The 14,788-nt window shown below is 47.0% G+C and overlaps 1 protein-coding gene across 5 annotated transcripts in view; it reads right to left on the bottom strand.

Moving 5' to 3' along the window:
- Positions 1 to 1,591: 1,591 nt before the first annotated feature.
- The window catches only part of GAB2 (GRB2 associated binding protein 2), a 93,516-nt gene continuing 80,319 nt past the window's right edge, over positions 1,592 to 14,788 (bottom strand). For 2 of the 5 annotated variants that reach the window (XM_050972197.1, XM_050972184.1), the window contains exons 5-10: positions 14,414 to 14,508; positions 13,415 to 13,694; positions 12,328 to 12,418; positions 10,891 to 10,993; positions 9,924 to 10,049; positions 1,592 to 8,333 (exon numbers count right to left, since the gene is read on the bottom strand). In XM_050972197.1, the coding sequence (XP_050828154.1) occupies positions 8,190 to 8,333; positions 9,924 to 10,049; positions 10,891 to 10,993; positions 12,328 to 12,418; positions 13,415 to 13,694; positions 14,414 to 14,508 (839 nt within the window). In that variant the 3' untranslated portion in view covers positions 1,592 to 8,189. Of the gene's footprint in view, positions 8,334 to 9,923; positions 10,050 to 10,890; positions 10,994 to 12,327; positions 12,419 to 13,414; positions 13,698 to 14,413; positions 14,509 to 14,788 lie in introns of all 5 variants that reach the window. The other 3 variants (XM_050972191.1, XM_050972177.1, XR_007777095.1) reach the window with 2 other exon arrangements.

Raw genomic sequence — 14,788 nt, forward strand, 5'->3', positions numbered from 1 at the left:
TGGAGTGTGTTTGTTTTTTTCAAGTCAGGTGCTGGGAGAAATAAATGAAGACCCAAAGATGAAGTGTCACAGAATGTACTGTGTTTCCTGGTTTTATTACTAGGCTTCTATTTATTTCCTGTTCAAAGAGGTTGCCCAAAGTTTTTCCTGTTGCTGTCATGCTAGCTCCTCTCTTTACTCTGGAATATCACCTGAAGGCATTTTCTGTTCTGTTTGCTGTAAGGTACTTTTGTAGGAGACTGTCTTCAACTTGATGAGATCATAATCTAAGTAATGAAGGCAGATAGTCAAACCAACTTGGAAAACGTTGGAGAGGCTGTATCATAGCTAAGCTCTTTCCTGAGTATGTCTTGTTTTTTCCCCCAAGATTTTCTGGGATGAGCAGAGGCAAACAGCATGCAGTTCTCAGCATGGATGGCAGCCTGGAGAGTGTCAGTGGTGTAATGAGGTTGACCGGTTTAGCCCCTCTTGATTTCCTCTAATTATTAGCACTGGACTTCCCTTTTGGAGTCAGCCAAGACTCCTATGTCTGATGAAGATATTAAATAGTGTTGGTCCCAGTACAGACCTTTGAGGAACACTACTCATTGCTGGTTTGGACACTGAGTCATTGACTGTAGCTCTTCCAATGTGGCCATCCAGCCAATTCCTTATTCATCCCATGGTCCATCCATCCATCAAACTCTTCAGTTAAGAGCTGAGAATGTTATAAGGAGCCCCATTAAAGGCATTACAGAAGTCTAGTATAGTAAGAGTATGGTGTATTACTATCTGTGCCACACCAATTGTAGTATATGCTATATTGGTACTAGTGTATAGTATATGCTGTATTGGTACTAGTGTTAGTAATGCCAGTCATTTTTGCATGCCACATTGATAAAGTATCTGCTATGGTACATCAATATTGTATGGCTTGTTTTGTCTGTCACACGTGCCTCTGCTCAAGGAGAGCCCTCAGGGGAGTCCTCAGCTCTTGGTTTGGGATTCCACATGTGCTGCAGGTGTGAGAAGATGCTGCTCTTGTCTAAAAGAGCTGTTACACGAGCTGTGTCTAGGGAGGTATCTTTTCCCAGTTGTCTTTTTTTTTTTTTAAAGAAAGTCTTAAAGGGAGGGTTGAACTTTTAACTTTGGAGAAAAAGATTTGTCCTTTTGCTGAGGTTCTCTAGGTGATTTGGTGTCCTGAGCTGAGACTCACAGATGCTAAGCTGATGATGGGTGAGGAGGGCAGCATTTGTCCTCACACTGCATAGAGCAGAGCAGATATATGGTATGAAATTCAGTTTAGCAGCTTAAAAATACATGGCTTGAGTTCTGGTATCAGGAAAAACCCTAGCTACATCCTAAAGGCCCTCCTTACCCATACAGGACACTTGAAGCTGTAGGAGACACTTGGCAAGTGAGAAGATGCTTTGAAAGCTTTAAAGGTGCTACATAATCAAACTTGATCTGCTTATTAGTTTCCCCTTTCTTTTCCAGCTCTGAATCCATGCTGGGAATCACCAGGGAGAGATGTCTTTTTATTATCATTCTTTTATTTTCCTGTTGCTTTTCTGTTGCATATACAGTACTTAAAAATGAGATCACCTTCACGTCAGGCATGTACCATGTTTATTAACAGCAAAAAAAGTATTATCTAGGCTTCACTCAAGACCGATTTACAGGATAAATAATTGTTTCAAATTACTTTTAAAAAAACCAACCAAACAACAACCCCCCAAAGAATAAATTAATAACTTAAGTGATTAGCTGTCCACAGTGATTTGAAAACTTAATAACCATTCAAACAGTGACACCACAAGAAGACACATACTGTACAGTTTGCCACAGATTACTCTTGTCCTTCCTTCTACAAATGGAAATCAAAAAATTAAAAATACTCCTCTTTAGGAACAGTCATAGGCTTTGAAACACACAAAACGTCCCTGCGAATCGGCTGCTGATGCAACAGCTTCACAGCCAGGGCTCCAACCCCTCCTCGCAGCAGGTTAAGAAACAAATGGAGAAAACTACCCTAATCTGACTGGGTCTGTTCCCACACAATGATGCCCAAAGGTCCCACACAATGATGGCAAAGTCCTGTCGACTTTGCCAAGGGCTGGGCTGAGTGGGATATAACTACTCTAAAGGTTTGGTCCTAGCGCTACGGGATTCATCGACAGGCTCCCCGTGGAGCCCAGGGTCCTGCTCCCTTCCCCTCTCTGCAGTGTGGCTCAACCACCACGTCCATACTACTCTCAAAAAACCCATGGTATTGCCAGGGTAAATGGGGCAGCAGAACGCTGAAAACTGTGCAAATGACATTTCCCCCACCCCCCTCAGTCAGAAGAAAATCCTGCCAAGTTTTTTTTTCACCTTGGTAGCTAGGGATGAAGGGGTTTTTAATGAGTTCTGCAGAGCGGGATGTGTCGGTGCCATGGATGATGCTGGGCATGACAACAGGGTAGCACCACATGCTGCCAAGCCATTGCCTGCAGACTCGAAACAACTCTTTACATTATTAGATGTCAGTTAATTACACCTCATGACACATCTGTGAGGTGGGGAAATAAGTACTAAAAACCTTCATTTTACAAGCCGGAGAAAAAGCAGGATACAGAGTTCACATGAACCCTCTCGTCCCACATGAAGATACAGTGTGGTGTCACCCAGAGAATGACAATAAAAATGATGGTTTCTTATCTCCTGGTCTGGGGGAAAACCTCTCCCATATGGTCAACCCACTGGCCTACAAATGAACCCGTTGTATGTTAGCAATGGGCTGCATCAAAAATTAAGAACCTGCTGATTGGGAGCAAGTCTGTTGAGAAGCTTTTTTAGCTAAAGAGATGGAGCCATGTGGCCCAGCTTCTGTTTCAGATATTACTGGCTGGTGTTAAAACTTGAACACCACGTGCCAGGACCAGCTGGCCGTGGGCTGGAAGGGGACAGCTGTATTGTGACACCTTGCTACATATCAACTTTTCTCAAGAGAAGACACTAAATCAGCAACCTGATCAACAGTACAACACTAGGAGTTGTGAACAAGGAGATGAAATTGTGACTACAATGATGAGACACCAAGGACAGGCTGATAGAGGGATGAACTGCTCCAGACCAAGGAGGAGTCGTGATCAAAAAGTGCACATCTTGACCTGCAAGAGCCTCATTAACAGCTGCAAGATCATTGTGTACATGTGGGAAGGCTGAGCAGAGAAGAGAGGCACTCAGACTCATCAGAAACCCTAAATTGGCTTATTGGCCCTTGTGATTTGATGCTGGACTGGTCCCTCTGATTTTTTTGATGGCCCTTTGACGACCATGTGTGTTCTCTGGCTGGTGCCAGAGTTAGGCTTTGCTCTTTCCCCTTCCTGTAGAACTTGGGCTTCTCCATAATCACAGCTCTGCTGCATCCATCTCACCTAGGCAGCATCCCTTCAATGGGACACTCACTGTGGGTGTCAGCTTTTACATGGAATGGAACTTTTACATCCCCAGGTGGGAAAACACCAACGCAATGCAAGCACAACTTGAGAAAACCATCCTTTTACTTGCCTCCTGGGCCAGAAAGTTCAGACAGCACCTGGGAACTATTTTAATATCTTCCATAAGACCTGGACATGGCTGTACCCCACTCCCCACCCAAGGAGACATGATCATTGGATAGCCAAAACAAGCCAACTCTTCCTGGTATGCCATGGTGTGGAGGTGGCATGGGTTTGCTCAGAGGTCTGGATCTAGCCTGACAAATTTACAGGTTCAAGCTGTCTCCCAGTTGCTAGAACTACCTGTCCATGTCCTAGATGACTTGTTCTGGGCCAGCCAGCCCTGTCCCAGGTGCAAGGGATGGCCCAGCGTGGATTAGGTCTTCTCACTGGGGAGTATGGCCTTAGGGGTTGAGCTGTGTGCCTTGCCGCTTGGCTTCATGGCCAGAGAAGTGGCCCTGTACCTGTTTTGGATGTTACAGGGCTCCAAGCAACACCTTGGGCCCCCTCCCTCACATGGAGGAGTCTCCACTCAACCCCAGCAGCACAGGGTCTCAGTGTGGAAGAGATGCTCCAAGCAGGGTCAGCTATGGGTCTTGAAAAACTCCAAGGATGAAGATGGCACCTCAAGGGATGACCCTGTGAAACCGCAGCACTGCTGCCCCATGAACAGCTCATGGGAGCCCCTCAGCAAGGTGTCTCCCAGCATGTCCTGGTCCCCACACATTTCTTGTAGGGTTTCTCCTGCCCAGCTCAGAGCTGGATGAATGGCCCAAGCATTACTGAATGCCAGAGCGCAGGCATCACGTTGTCAGGAAGGATGACCCCCTTGAGAGTGAAGTGCCCGAGAGTGGTGGAAGCTCCCATCCCACCAGTGCATGGCTTCTACTGAGCATTCCACAATCCACAAATCTCTGCACATCTGACCCAAGACACGGGCCAAAGGAGCACATTGTGAGGACCAAGACCCAAACCTTACTGGCAAACTCCCCTGCCTTCTCCTGTCCCAACCTCATGTTCTCTCATATCTCACCCTTGCCAATGGCTGGTGGCCCAGAGTTCAAATGCATCCCACTTAGCTTCCAGACAAGCCAAACAGCCTTCTCTGTCTTTTGGTTCTGATTCTGCATTTGGCCCTATTTGCCAGACTCCCAGCTTTGCCCTGGCACACTCTGCACTCACACTTTATTCTCTTTTGTCAACTTGAGACTAAGCCTAAGCCTGGCATCCATTTAGAGCTGGAAATGTATTTCCCACTGAACACTCAAATGCCAGTTCAGAGCAAATCAGCTCCAAGGCAGCTCACACATCTCACCAGACAGAGGAATGATGAGCAGCATTTGCATACTCACAGCAAGGGATACACACTCTTGGAGACTTTTGCCTTTCAAACTACCTGCTTAGTAATTTTCAAGCTTGGGGAAAGCTTTGAGCCATGGACCTGGTGCTTCATAAAACTAAATACTGAGGTCATGATGCTTGCCCCACAGACAACCTTTCTCCATGAGCACACACACATGCAAGCACATCCTTTTTCTAAATCAAACCATAGAGCTGTAAAGCAGGCTCTGACGTAAAAGCTCAAGCCAGTTTAATTTCAATTAAAATGAATAATTGGCAATGTTCTCAGTTTCCTTAAATACCTATTTCTAACAAAGGAGCCTGTCATACTTGAGAATCCAAGTATAAAGTGGATGTGATAAACTCAATGCCTTCAGGACAAAGTTCTTGGCAGTCTGTGTAATTAAAGCAGCTGACTTTCAATATGGTTTAAGACTAAATACTGCACAAACATTAATCACCAGGGACTGCTGTAATCAGCTTGGCAATCGTCATGGGTGACTATATCCACTGAAGCCATTGATTACTTAATGCTTTCAGGAGGGGTTGATTCAGTCATGTCTATGTGGCACAGAGTCTGTGGGCTTCTGGCTTAGTTTGGTGGGGCTGTCTGCTTGGTGCTTTGCAGAGGAAAAGGCAGAGGAATGCATCTGTTTCAGTGAAAACACAGACTTTGCTGCAAAGCCGAGAGGGACCAGCAGCCAGCAGTTGTTAAGTAGCTGCTTTTGGGCCGTTCTGGTCCTTGGTCTGCCAAATGCAATGGACCAGTTACTAGGGATGCTTATGACAGCAAATTATCAAAACACAGGGTCTGAACCTGGGAAAAGAGCTATCCCATGCCAGTGGTTGCCCCATGAACAAAGACATTTGTGAAACGTGGAAAAAATGTTCTAGTTTCTCCAGTGCCACAAAAGGCTTTTCCAGTCTTAATTGACTCCTTGGATTACACGTGGGAGTGGGCACTGGATGCACCTAGTCCCAGTGCAGAAGCACAGGGCATCCATTCAGCAACCTGCACTCAAACTCGCTGTGCTCTCTCTCAAGCCACTGAAGCTAACAGCTTTGGAGAAGAAATAGGAAAAAATCAGCTTCCCAGTAGAGTGACATTCTTTTTGGTGGGGACGAGGAGCTCTATCCCAGATGGGTGAATGCACACTTCAATGGGCTCTGGATCAGGCCCAATGTTTAGCCTCCCCTGAGATGAAGAGATGAAAGGGGCAATGGAAATATGAAGTACTGTGTTCTAGTCTTCATTTTGTCAACTCACCAGGCAAGTGGGCAAGCAGAAGGCAATGGCCCTTGCAGGCTGTAACACACCCCCTGACCTTTAGACTTTGCTAAATCTTCCCCTTTGAGGTTTTGGTTTTTTTCCCTTCTAGTAATTATTATTTTTAGCATAAACATTAGGGTATTTGCTTTGTTGTTTCTATAAAAGTCCAGCACTTCAGTGTCTCAACAGGGTTGTCAGAGCTTTTCCATTAACATCCTTCCCTTGCACGGCATACGAGAAGAAAATACAAAACGGTGTCAAAAGTTCAAGACTTATTTTACCAGCACACAGCAGCACACAGCCCTTAAGGGACTGGTATCCTATCCCCATGTGGGTCACGTCTGGCCCTTTCCAAGCTCAGACCAAGATTAAACAAATGTGTTAATGCTTAAGCATTAATAATCAATACAACTTGGTGGTGTTGGTGGAACAGAGAGCCCACGGTGCTGAGAGGGGTTCAGCTTGCAGAAAGAATAGCTCCAGCTCTTTAATAAATATTATTACCTAATCTTTCTAATGTTTCCTTCATTTGGCTCTTGGTTTGCGGTCAGCCTGTTTATTCATGTCAGCGCTCGCTGTCTGGCAATCAGGCTGCTCCATGGCAATCATTAGTTCTTCCTGTTTTCATGAGATCATGAATTATTATCTCTGCATTAAACTGTCTCCTCCTTCTCTTCTCTCTGTGCTCAGCAGCTGCCTGGCGAGCGATCCCAAAGCCTGGACGTGTTAAGGATGCTGGCAAGGGACAACAGCAGACTCCCACCCATAATTAGAACCTAGGGCCATTAATGTCAGCAAGCCCCATTTCTGTGTTGAAGAAACATTGCTGAAGGTGAGGGTAAAACAGTTCAGCCTTTTGCACCCTCCACAAACCAACCACAATGCTACGTTAAAGCTCATACTGAAACGCCCTGCCCTGACTCTCCTGACCAACCTCTTCTCAAGCCTATGATCTCACCATCAACCAACATTTCAATTCCTCTTCTTCTTTCTTCCAAGAAACATTCCACCAAACCCCTTCACCCAGGAACAACCTCTGCAGTACACCACCTGCCTTCTCCCAGTCCTCACAGCAGCCTTCCACTCCCTTCTTGTCACTCATCCTTATGCCAGCCCACATACAAAGGGTCTCCAGAGCCTCCCTGCCCTCTCATACTAAAACACAGAGCTTCTCACAATGGCCACGATGTAGGACTCTCACTCTATGGGCTTCTTTTGGTGCCACAAAAGGCAAATTTTGGTTTTTAGGGTCAGATTCACAGGAATTGGTTTCAGACAGGCAGTGGGTCAGTGCTTAAATTCTACCTTCCAAAGCCAATCCCTCCAGCCCCTTCCAAAACCAATCCCTCCAGCCCGTTCACTTTGAGAGTTAATGGAGAAGATGAACAGAAGACACCCCAACAAACTCATGAGAGCATGTGCTGGCATGTATGTGTGTATAGGATGGGGCAAGTCCTGGGCTCCTAGGTCAGCTCAATGGGATGGTGGGGATGGTGTGTCAAGCTCCTGAAGGCTAACAACCCCAACCAAAACCTTGGGGGCTGTCCAGCCAAGAGCAGAGGTTTTGAACATACTATTTACAACAGGACAACAAAAGTGATTTCAAAAGCAATCGTCCTTGCTCAGTTTTGGGACTGGGAGGAGGCAGAGAAGAGGACAACCCTAAGGAGTGGATAATCAGAGCTGGGCAATGATATCCTATGGGAGATGCTGCAAACCTGCATGGCGTGGTTTAGGGTACGATGTGGAAGAAGACGGGGAGAGATGATGCAGTGTTAGAACACACAAGGTGGCTTTAATAGCTGTAAGGAAAAGATGTGTAGGGTGAAACCTGGTATTGCTAAGTCAAAGTTCCTGGATAGTGCATCCAGCAGCTAAAGCACAAACCTAGCCACCAAACATAGCTGGCCTTTATCACTGGCAAACAGTATCCGCCAAGTCTTCCCCTGAAATTAAGTTTTGCTTTGTTTTAAGAGAAAAAAAAGAAACCAATGACACCCCCTCCCCTCCACAGACAAGTCTTAGAAATCCAGCCCAAGTGGGTCTGGCAGCCCAGCGAGGCCACAGCTGGGGAAAACCAAGAGGACATTGGCCTGTTTCGCTGCCTGCCGCAGGCACTACTGCTTCATGCTCTTGGCAGGCTCCGAGGACTGCCGCACATCGGTCCACTCCTGCATGGTGCTCTGCAGCGCCTGCGTCTTCTCCTTGTCCACTTGCACGTAATCAACCTTCTCATCTGAGGCGACTGACGAGGTGGAGGGCTGTGGGGAGGAGAAACAGGGCACCGTCTGGTCACTCATCAGCTCCCTGCTCTTCCCTCTTGCTCCTTTCTGCAGCAGCACAGCGGCTGCCACAAGCCCACCAGCACCATTCCTACTTTCTTGGAGACTTCACAGCTCATCACCCTCCCTTTAACCTCCCAAAGACACTTGGATGAAGGATTTCAATCTGCTCTGCCTCTTGCTGTCATGAGACTGCAGTGCAATGGGAGGGTACAAACAGCATGTGGATCTCTACCTTCTCACAAACTTTGGGACATGAATGTTTGTTTGTAATTGTGTTCTCTAACTGCTGATTTTTTGAGTTCAGCCTTGCATCTTGCTCATTTTCCTGTAATCTCCAGAACTCTTGGAGACACAGATAAAAATACCAGCTCTATACCTTTTAGTTGTGCTGACTCTACCCACCTATGGCACTAGCTCATTTTTATCCCCAAAACAATAGATATGTTTGCAGGGTCTCCCAGGAGAAAAAGGAGATACTTTTTACCATAATTTCTGGAGTTCTGAAGTTTTTTCTGACTTTACAAGCATTTCAGAGGACCTCCATCTGCTTGTAACTGGAGCCATATCATGCTTTTTAGTGGTCTAAAATCACTTTTCCAGAACGGGATATAAATTAAATGGGTGATATTTGAAGAAATATTGCTGGGCAGGAAGAAACCATCAAGGGACAACTGTCAAATAATAAAAGGACCTAACCAGTGGGATGCTTTGCCTAGGAAACAAGGTAGTGTTTGAGAGAGTGAGGCCAACTCACAAATGGTTGCCACAAAGGTTTATAAAACCCTAATCCTTCACCTTTTGGGTGCAAAATCCAAGTCTGGTCTAGGAGGAGCTGTTGTTTTGAAGGAGGAAAAAACCAATTCTTATACTTCTTGGGGTACCTCCTGACAGCTTTTCAATATATAGTCTCCAGCTGAATTTGTGGTCTCATCAGCATCCCTGAACACTGCACATCCATGCTTCTGCTTTGCACTGCCAGCAAAGCTGCAGACATGCAAGAGAGAGTTTGACCTAGAGTAAATATTGCAGTGGGTCACAGAATGGTTTGGGTTGGAAGGGACCTTAAAGATCATCTCATTTCAACCATGCCATGGGCAGAAACACCTTCCACTAGACCAGGTTGCTCTAAGCCCCATCCAACCTGGCCTTGAAGACTTCCAGGGATGTGGCAACCAAAGCTTCTTCGGGCAGTCTGTTCAAGTGCCTCACTACCCTCACAGTAAAAAATTTATTTCTAATATCTAATCTAAACCTGCCCTCTGACAGTTTGAAGCCATGACCCCTTGTAGTGTCACTGTATGCCCTTGTCAAAAGTCCCTCTCCACCTCTCTTGTAGCCCCTTGAGGCACTGGAAAATGGTTTAAGGTCTCCTTGGAGCCCTTTCTCCTCCAGACTGAACAATTCCACCTGTCCTAGCCTGCCTCCATAGTAGAGGTGCTCCAGCCCTCTGAGCATCAGAGATTCCTGAGACCACAGTCCAGGCTTTGGACCATGCTGCTGCCAATGTGCATAGAACACCTTAAAAATGCATCGCTTTTAGTCAGAAGTTTATAAAATCCCCCATACCTTCCTGTGTGGCCCTGGTGAGCTTGGCTGGAAGTCCAGAGCCAAGTAATCCACACTCCCCGAACTCTTTTTAGGCGCTGGGCTGTTGGTACCACTAGGAACAGGAGAAGCAGAAATGGGGTTTTGCTAATGCAGGGAAGAGACAGGAGAGATAATGAGGATTAAAGTGGGAAGGAAGAAAGAAAAAAGGAAATTAACACAAATCCAGAAATGAAACATGTTGGAGGCACCTTTAAAAGAGCCTGGGTATTTGCTCACCTGCCTCTGGGACAAGGATGTGCAAGAACTGCTGGGATACTATAAATGCTGTATATTGTGCTAACAAATATTTCAAGCTCATGCTCTTGATTTCATGTATCAGAGCAGCTCTGCTGCCTTTGTGTTGATTTTCTTCACATGCCTGACAGCAGACATGGGCTTTAGCATGTCCCTAGAACCACACCTCAGCAAGGCCAGGCCAGCTCTGGGATCTTTGCTAATCACAACCATGCTGCACAGAGCACAGATTTCCTCTACCTCATTAGTTACATAGCCTCAAAAATATGCTTCAAGTCAGTAGCTTCACCAAAACAGACAAAATCCCCTCCCTGTAAGCAGTGCCACTCCCTGCTTCTGCTCTGATAGCCCCTGCTCCCACAGAAACATGATGTCAGCAGCTATTAGGGGGAAAAAAATCAACCTTAATTAGGAAAATACACCCTGACAGTCCATATAAATTTTTAAACCCCTCTTAATTCCTGGCAAAGTGGGTGATACGTGTTTCTGCTCTCATACACATTTAAAACTCCAATGAGACGTTGCCTTCAGAAGGAAACACCCTGTTTTGTGCATTGAGGGATGCACATAAGGATGCACTCCACACTGTGCTATCTGAGCACTTCCATGTCATGAGCTAGGAATGCATCTGCAGAGCTGGGGAGATTGCATGTGCTGCCAGAGCCATCTGTCTTCGCTGTGGGGCCCTTACCATGGCCACGTAGTTCTCCTCGCTCTCTCCCGAGTCAGTGCTGGTGATGCTCTGGGAGGAGACAGGGCGACAGTACTGCAGAGAGCCGGCGTTGAAGGACTGCCTGCAAGGACAAGGGTGAGGTGTAACTGATGGCTGCACATCCTGCTTGTCAAAGGATGGGAGAGGGCAGCTCCTGATGCCTGCAACCATCTCTGTGATCCAGTCTGGGCATGAGGAAGAGCTGGTGGCACTGAGGTTCTCCAGCCTGTCCTTTCCATGGGTCGGAAATCCTTGGGTTTGGTCTCCTCAATTTTTTCCTTCTAGAATTGGTTTGGTCTCCTCAATTTTTTCTTTCTATTTTTTAGTAACACCTTGCTTTCTATGTACCCATAACTCTCCTGCTGTCATCCACACAAATCAGATTCTGCTAACTCCTTCATCTCACAGGAAACATTTAATTGTGGAGGACGGAGGGGCAGCCTTGGTGAAGCCTCTCACCTCCAGCCTCACCACAGTAACAGGATTTGTTTACTGTACAGGCCCTATCCAAATTTTTTGCCGGAAAACAAATCCTCTGAGGAATTGTCTTCCTTTCAATTGGCCAAATCTAATTATACTGAACAAAATAATGAAATCAGCTTCTGGCATTAAAGCACGTGCCTCAAAAAGCTATTTGTTGCCTTTCAGTAAAGCAGGGTCATATGATTAGCTGATAGGGAAAAATCCATTAGCTTCTCCAGGGTCAGACCTCTTGTCAATCAAACCCTGCTTGCTGCTCCCCAGCGCAGTGATTTCAGCACACAGCGTTCATGCCCTGCAGTCAGTCTCCACACAATCCAATTTATTAGAGGAGTCATAGCAGCCAAGCTTTGCTTCTGCCTTTTACTGGTCAACATCAGACCATGAATTAGTAGCAGAGCTGAAATTGTGCGAATCCTGTTATTTTTGGCTGGCAGACATGGCTCTGAAGTGCCTTGGTTTAATTCTGCAGACTTCCTTCAGGCTAAGCTTTGCTTTCAAGGCAATCAAAATACAGCTTGGTCAGACCCTGAGAGTCACCCTGTGCTTTGAGATGACAGTGGGGTTTTGGGGGGAATAGCTTGGATGTGAAATCATGCCCCCCACACAGCGTGGCTGAGTTGGTCTGGCTCAGCTGAATCATGAATCGTGGCGGACCACAGGTCCCAGATCAGAGCCACAGCTCTCCAGTAGTTGTCAGATCCCAGAAACAGGAAATGTCTTCAAGGGATCTTAATTAGCTTGTTAGCCACATGCTGGGCTTTCATGTGAAATCCCAACCTAAATGAATTTATCTTCCTGCCACCAGCTGTGATGTGGGGAATGTTTAATCCACGGCAGAGGTGACAGCATGGCTGCTTGTGGATGTCAGTAAGAATGAGACCAGAGAGCTGCTGTTGGAGCAAAGCAAGAATTCATCCCCCAGCTATTACTCACGTTGGCCTGGACCAGGATTTTGTGACTGGCGATTTGAAGGGAAGCTCATCAATGACAGTGTTGTTCCTCAGGTCCAGCGGTGATGGCTTTGCTGGGGAGGGGAAAAGCCTTTATTCAGAGGCAGCATGTTCCTACAATTCAGCATCCATGACTAGCATGAGGGTGTCCCCAACAGATGGTTGATTACTTCCCATTCTACTATTCAGCTCCCCAGCCCTCCCTGCTGATGACAAATACTCTGAATCAAAACCCCTGTGCTCATTTATGCCAGAACTGGGAGAAAACAGTGAATTTCTCCCTCTGCTCCACAGCTCTAAAGTGGATGGGTAGTCCCAAAAGGGGAATGTGCCTTCTAGGGAATAGAGATCTGCTAAAAATGCCCAAACCCCAAAACCACTCATTAGATATCTGTGGTAACTAATGCACTAGATGGCAACAAGATCAGGCTCTGCCAGGCCTGAACTGCCTCTGGAGGAGTGTTTTCCCATAGGGAATGGGAAAGGACATCTGCAGGGTAGTGTGAAAGCTCTTCTCATCATGGATTGTTCATTAGGTGGAAGAGTTCTATGCTCCCAGCCCAGCCCTTGAAAGGAGTGTTCATGGGGTTAGGTGTTGACAACCTAGAGATGGGAGCCCTCCTCCTCAGGATCTCCTTGGCCACCTGCCAGACAATGGATTAGGGAGACATTTGGAGAATGTCAGCAGAGCCCTGAAGGAAGAACTGCCTGGAAACAGCCAATAGGAAACTGCAGGAAAAACTTGTGTCATCTGAATACAACATTGAGATTTTGGGGTGGAGCACAGGGAGGGGTGCAGGCCAAGGGGCTGAAATCCTGCCTGTGACATGCATCTCCTCTAAAGGCCTGGAAGGGTTTGAGATGGATTGCTCAAGCACCATGAAAGCTACATTTGCACTACAGAGCTTCTGAAAGAGGAAGGGGATGGGGGACATCTGGAGGTCTGACTGTACAGGCAGCAGCAAAGCACACCCCACCTAGGACTGGACACAACTTCACAGATGTAGTCTGAAGTATTAAGAGAACAGAAGGATTCCTGGGAAGATTTGTGCACAACCAAAGGTTCCTACCTTTCCGGTCGGGTTTGAGGTTGCGGTTGACAGGCGGGGGCTGGATTTCACTCAGCCGTCGGTGGCACTGAGCCACGGCTCCTCCTTTGTGCACAGGAAGGGTGGCTGAGGACAAGCCCACCAGGTCAAAGTGATGTGGCCCAGGGCTCATGGGGATGTAGAGACTTTGGGCATTGTCGTTGGCTTTCTCGGCGTGGATTAGGGGCGAGGAACCGGGGTTCATGGGGACGTAGTTGTCCTCGGAGTCGGTGCTGTGGGAGCGGGCCACCGCAGCCTTGGCCTGCTGGGGGAGGACGTGCTGTGAGCATCAGGCACTGCCCAACCCCATCCACTGCAAACCCTTCATTTCATCATAACCAAACAACAACTGAGGGGAGACTCACTCCAAAACCTAAGCACAAAGGGAAGGAATGACCTGTCCCCTCCTTGGACATCAGTTTGCACTGAGAGGTTCTACCTCCTTTGTTACCAAGACACTGCAACATCCTGAGTTTTCAGAAAGGTCTTTATCATCCAGACCTGAGCATCTTCTCATGATCAGAGTGAGCTGGAGAAGCATGCTTAACCTGGAAAGTCTTTCTTCACTAGGCTGTGTCCGTGACTAGAATGGAATATGAAAGGTTGCTTTAATGTCATTTCCAGCTCAGGAAATCTTAGAAAGTGCACAAAAGAGGCTGTTCTGGCTACATGTCAAAATTTAGCTCAGCGGCATCCCAGGCTTTCAGGAAGAAGGCAAACTCTTGGGCAGTTTTTTTTGGGCCAAAGCTGCAGGCAGATCCACTGTGTGGAAGCAAAGCTCTGCACACCATGGTTAGGTGGGTTGCCACTCCATCTGTTCTCTGCAGACCACCATGGTTTGAACAGAAACCATTAACAGACCCTGTCTTGACTTAGCTCTGTAGTACTGGCTGTGAGGGCCAACTTGGAACCAACCTGCCTCTGAATCTATAAGGTGCAAGTGGTGCCTGTGGTGTGGTGGCCACACCAAGGCCAACTCACCAGGTAGGAGTGGTAGCCATCGTTCATGGACTCGACTGACTGCACAGCGCTGCCGCCCCCGTGCTGGGGGTACTCGTACGTCTCACAAGAAGAAGCTGCAACACAACCACAAATTCATGTGTCCCACCACAACTGATAACAAAAAGGGGTCCCTGAAAACAAAATCCAGGCACTGGTAGGGCAGTTGACTGAGATGCTGGTGAGAAGATGTGATCTTTAGCTTGTCACAGGCTCTCTGCTATGCTCCTTCCCAATTAGAATCTCTCTGATGCACCAGCACAACTGCACGTGCCCTGTTCTGCTGAAGTGCTGCAAAATCACAGGGGTAAAGGTGTCAGATAAGGCAGATCATGGTGATAAAACTGGGTTAAGGAG

Source organism: Serinus canaria, chromosome 1 (genome assembly GCF_022539315.1).
Source record: "Serinus canaria isolate serCan28SL12 chromosome 1, serCan2020, whole genome shotgun sequence".
Taxonomy (NCBI): Eukaryota; Metazoa; Chordata; class Aves; order Passeriformes; family Fringillidae; genus Serinus; species Serinus canaria.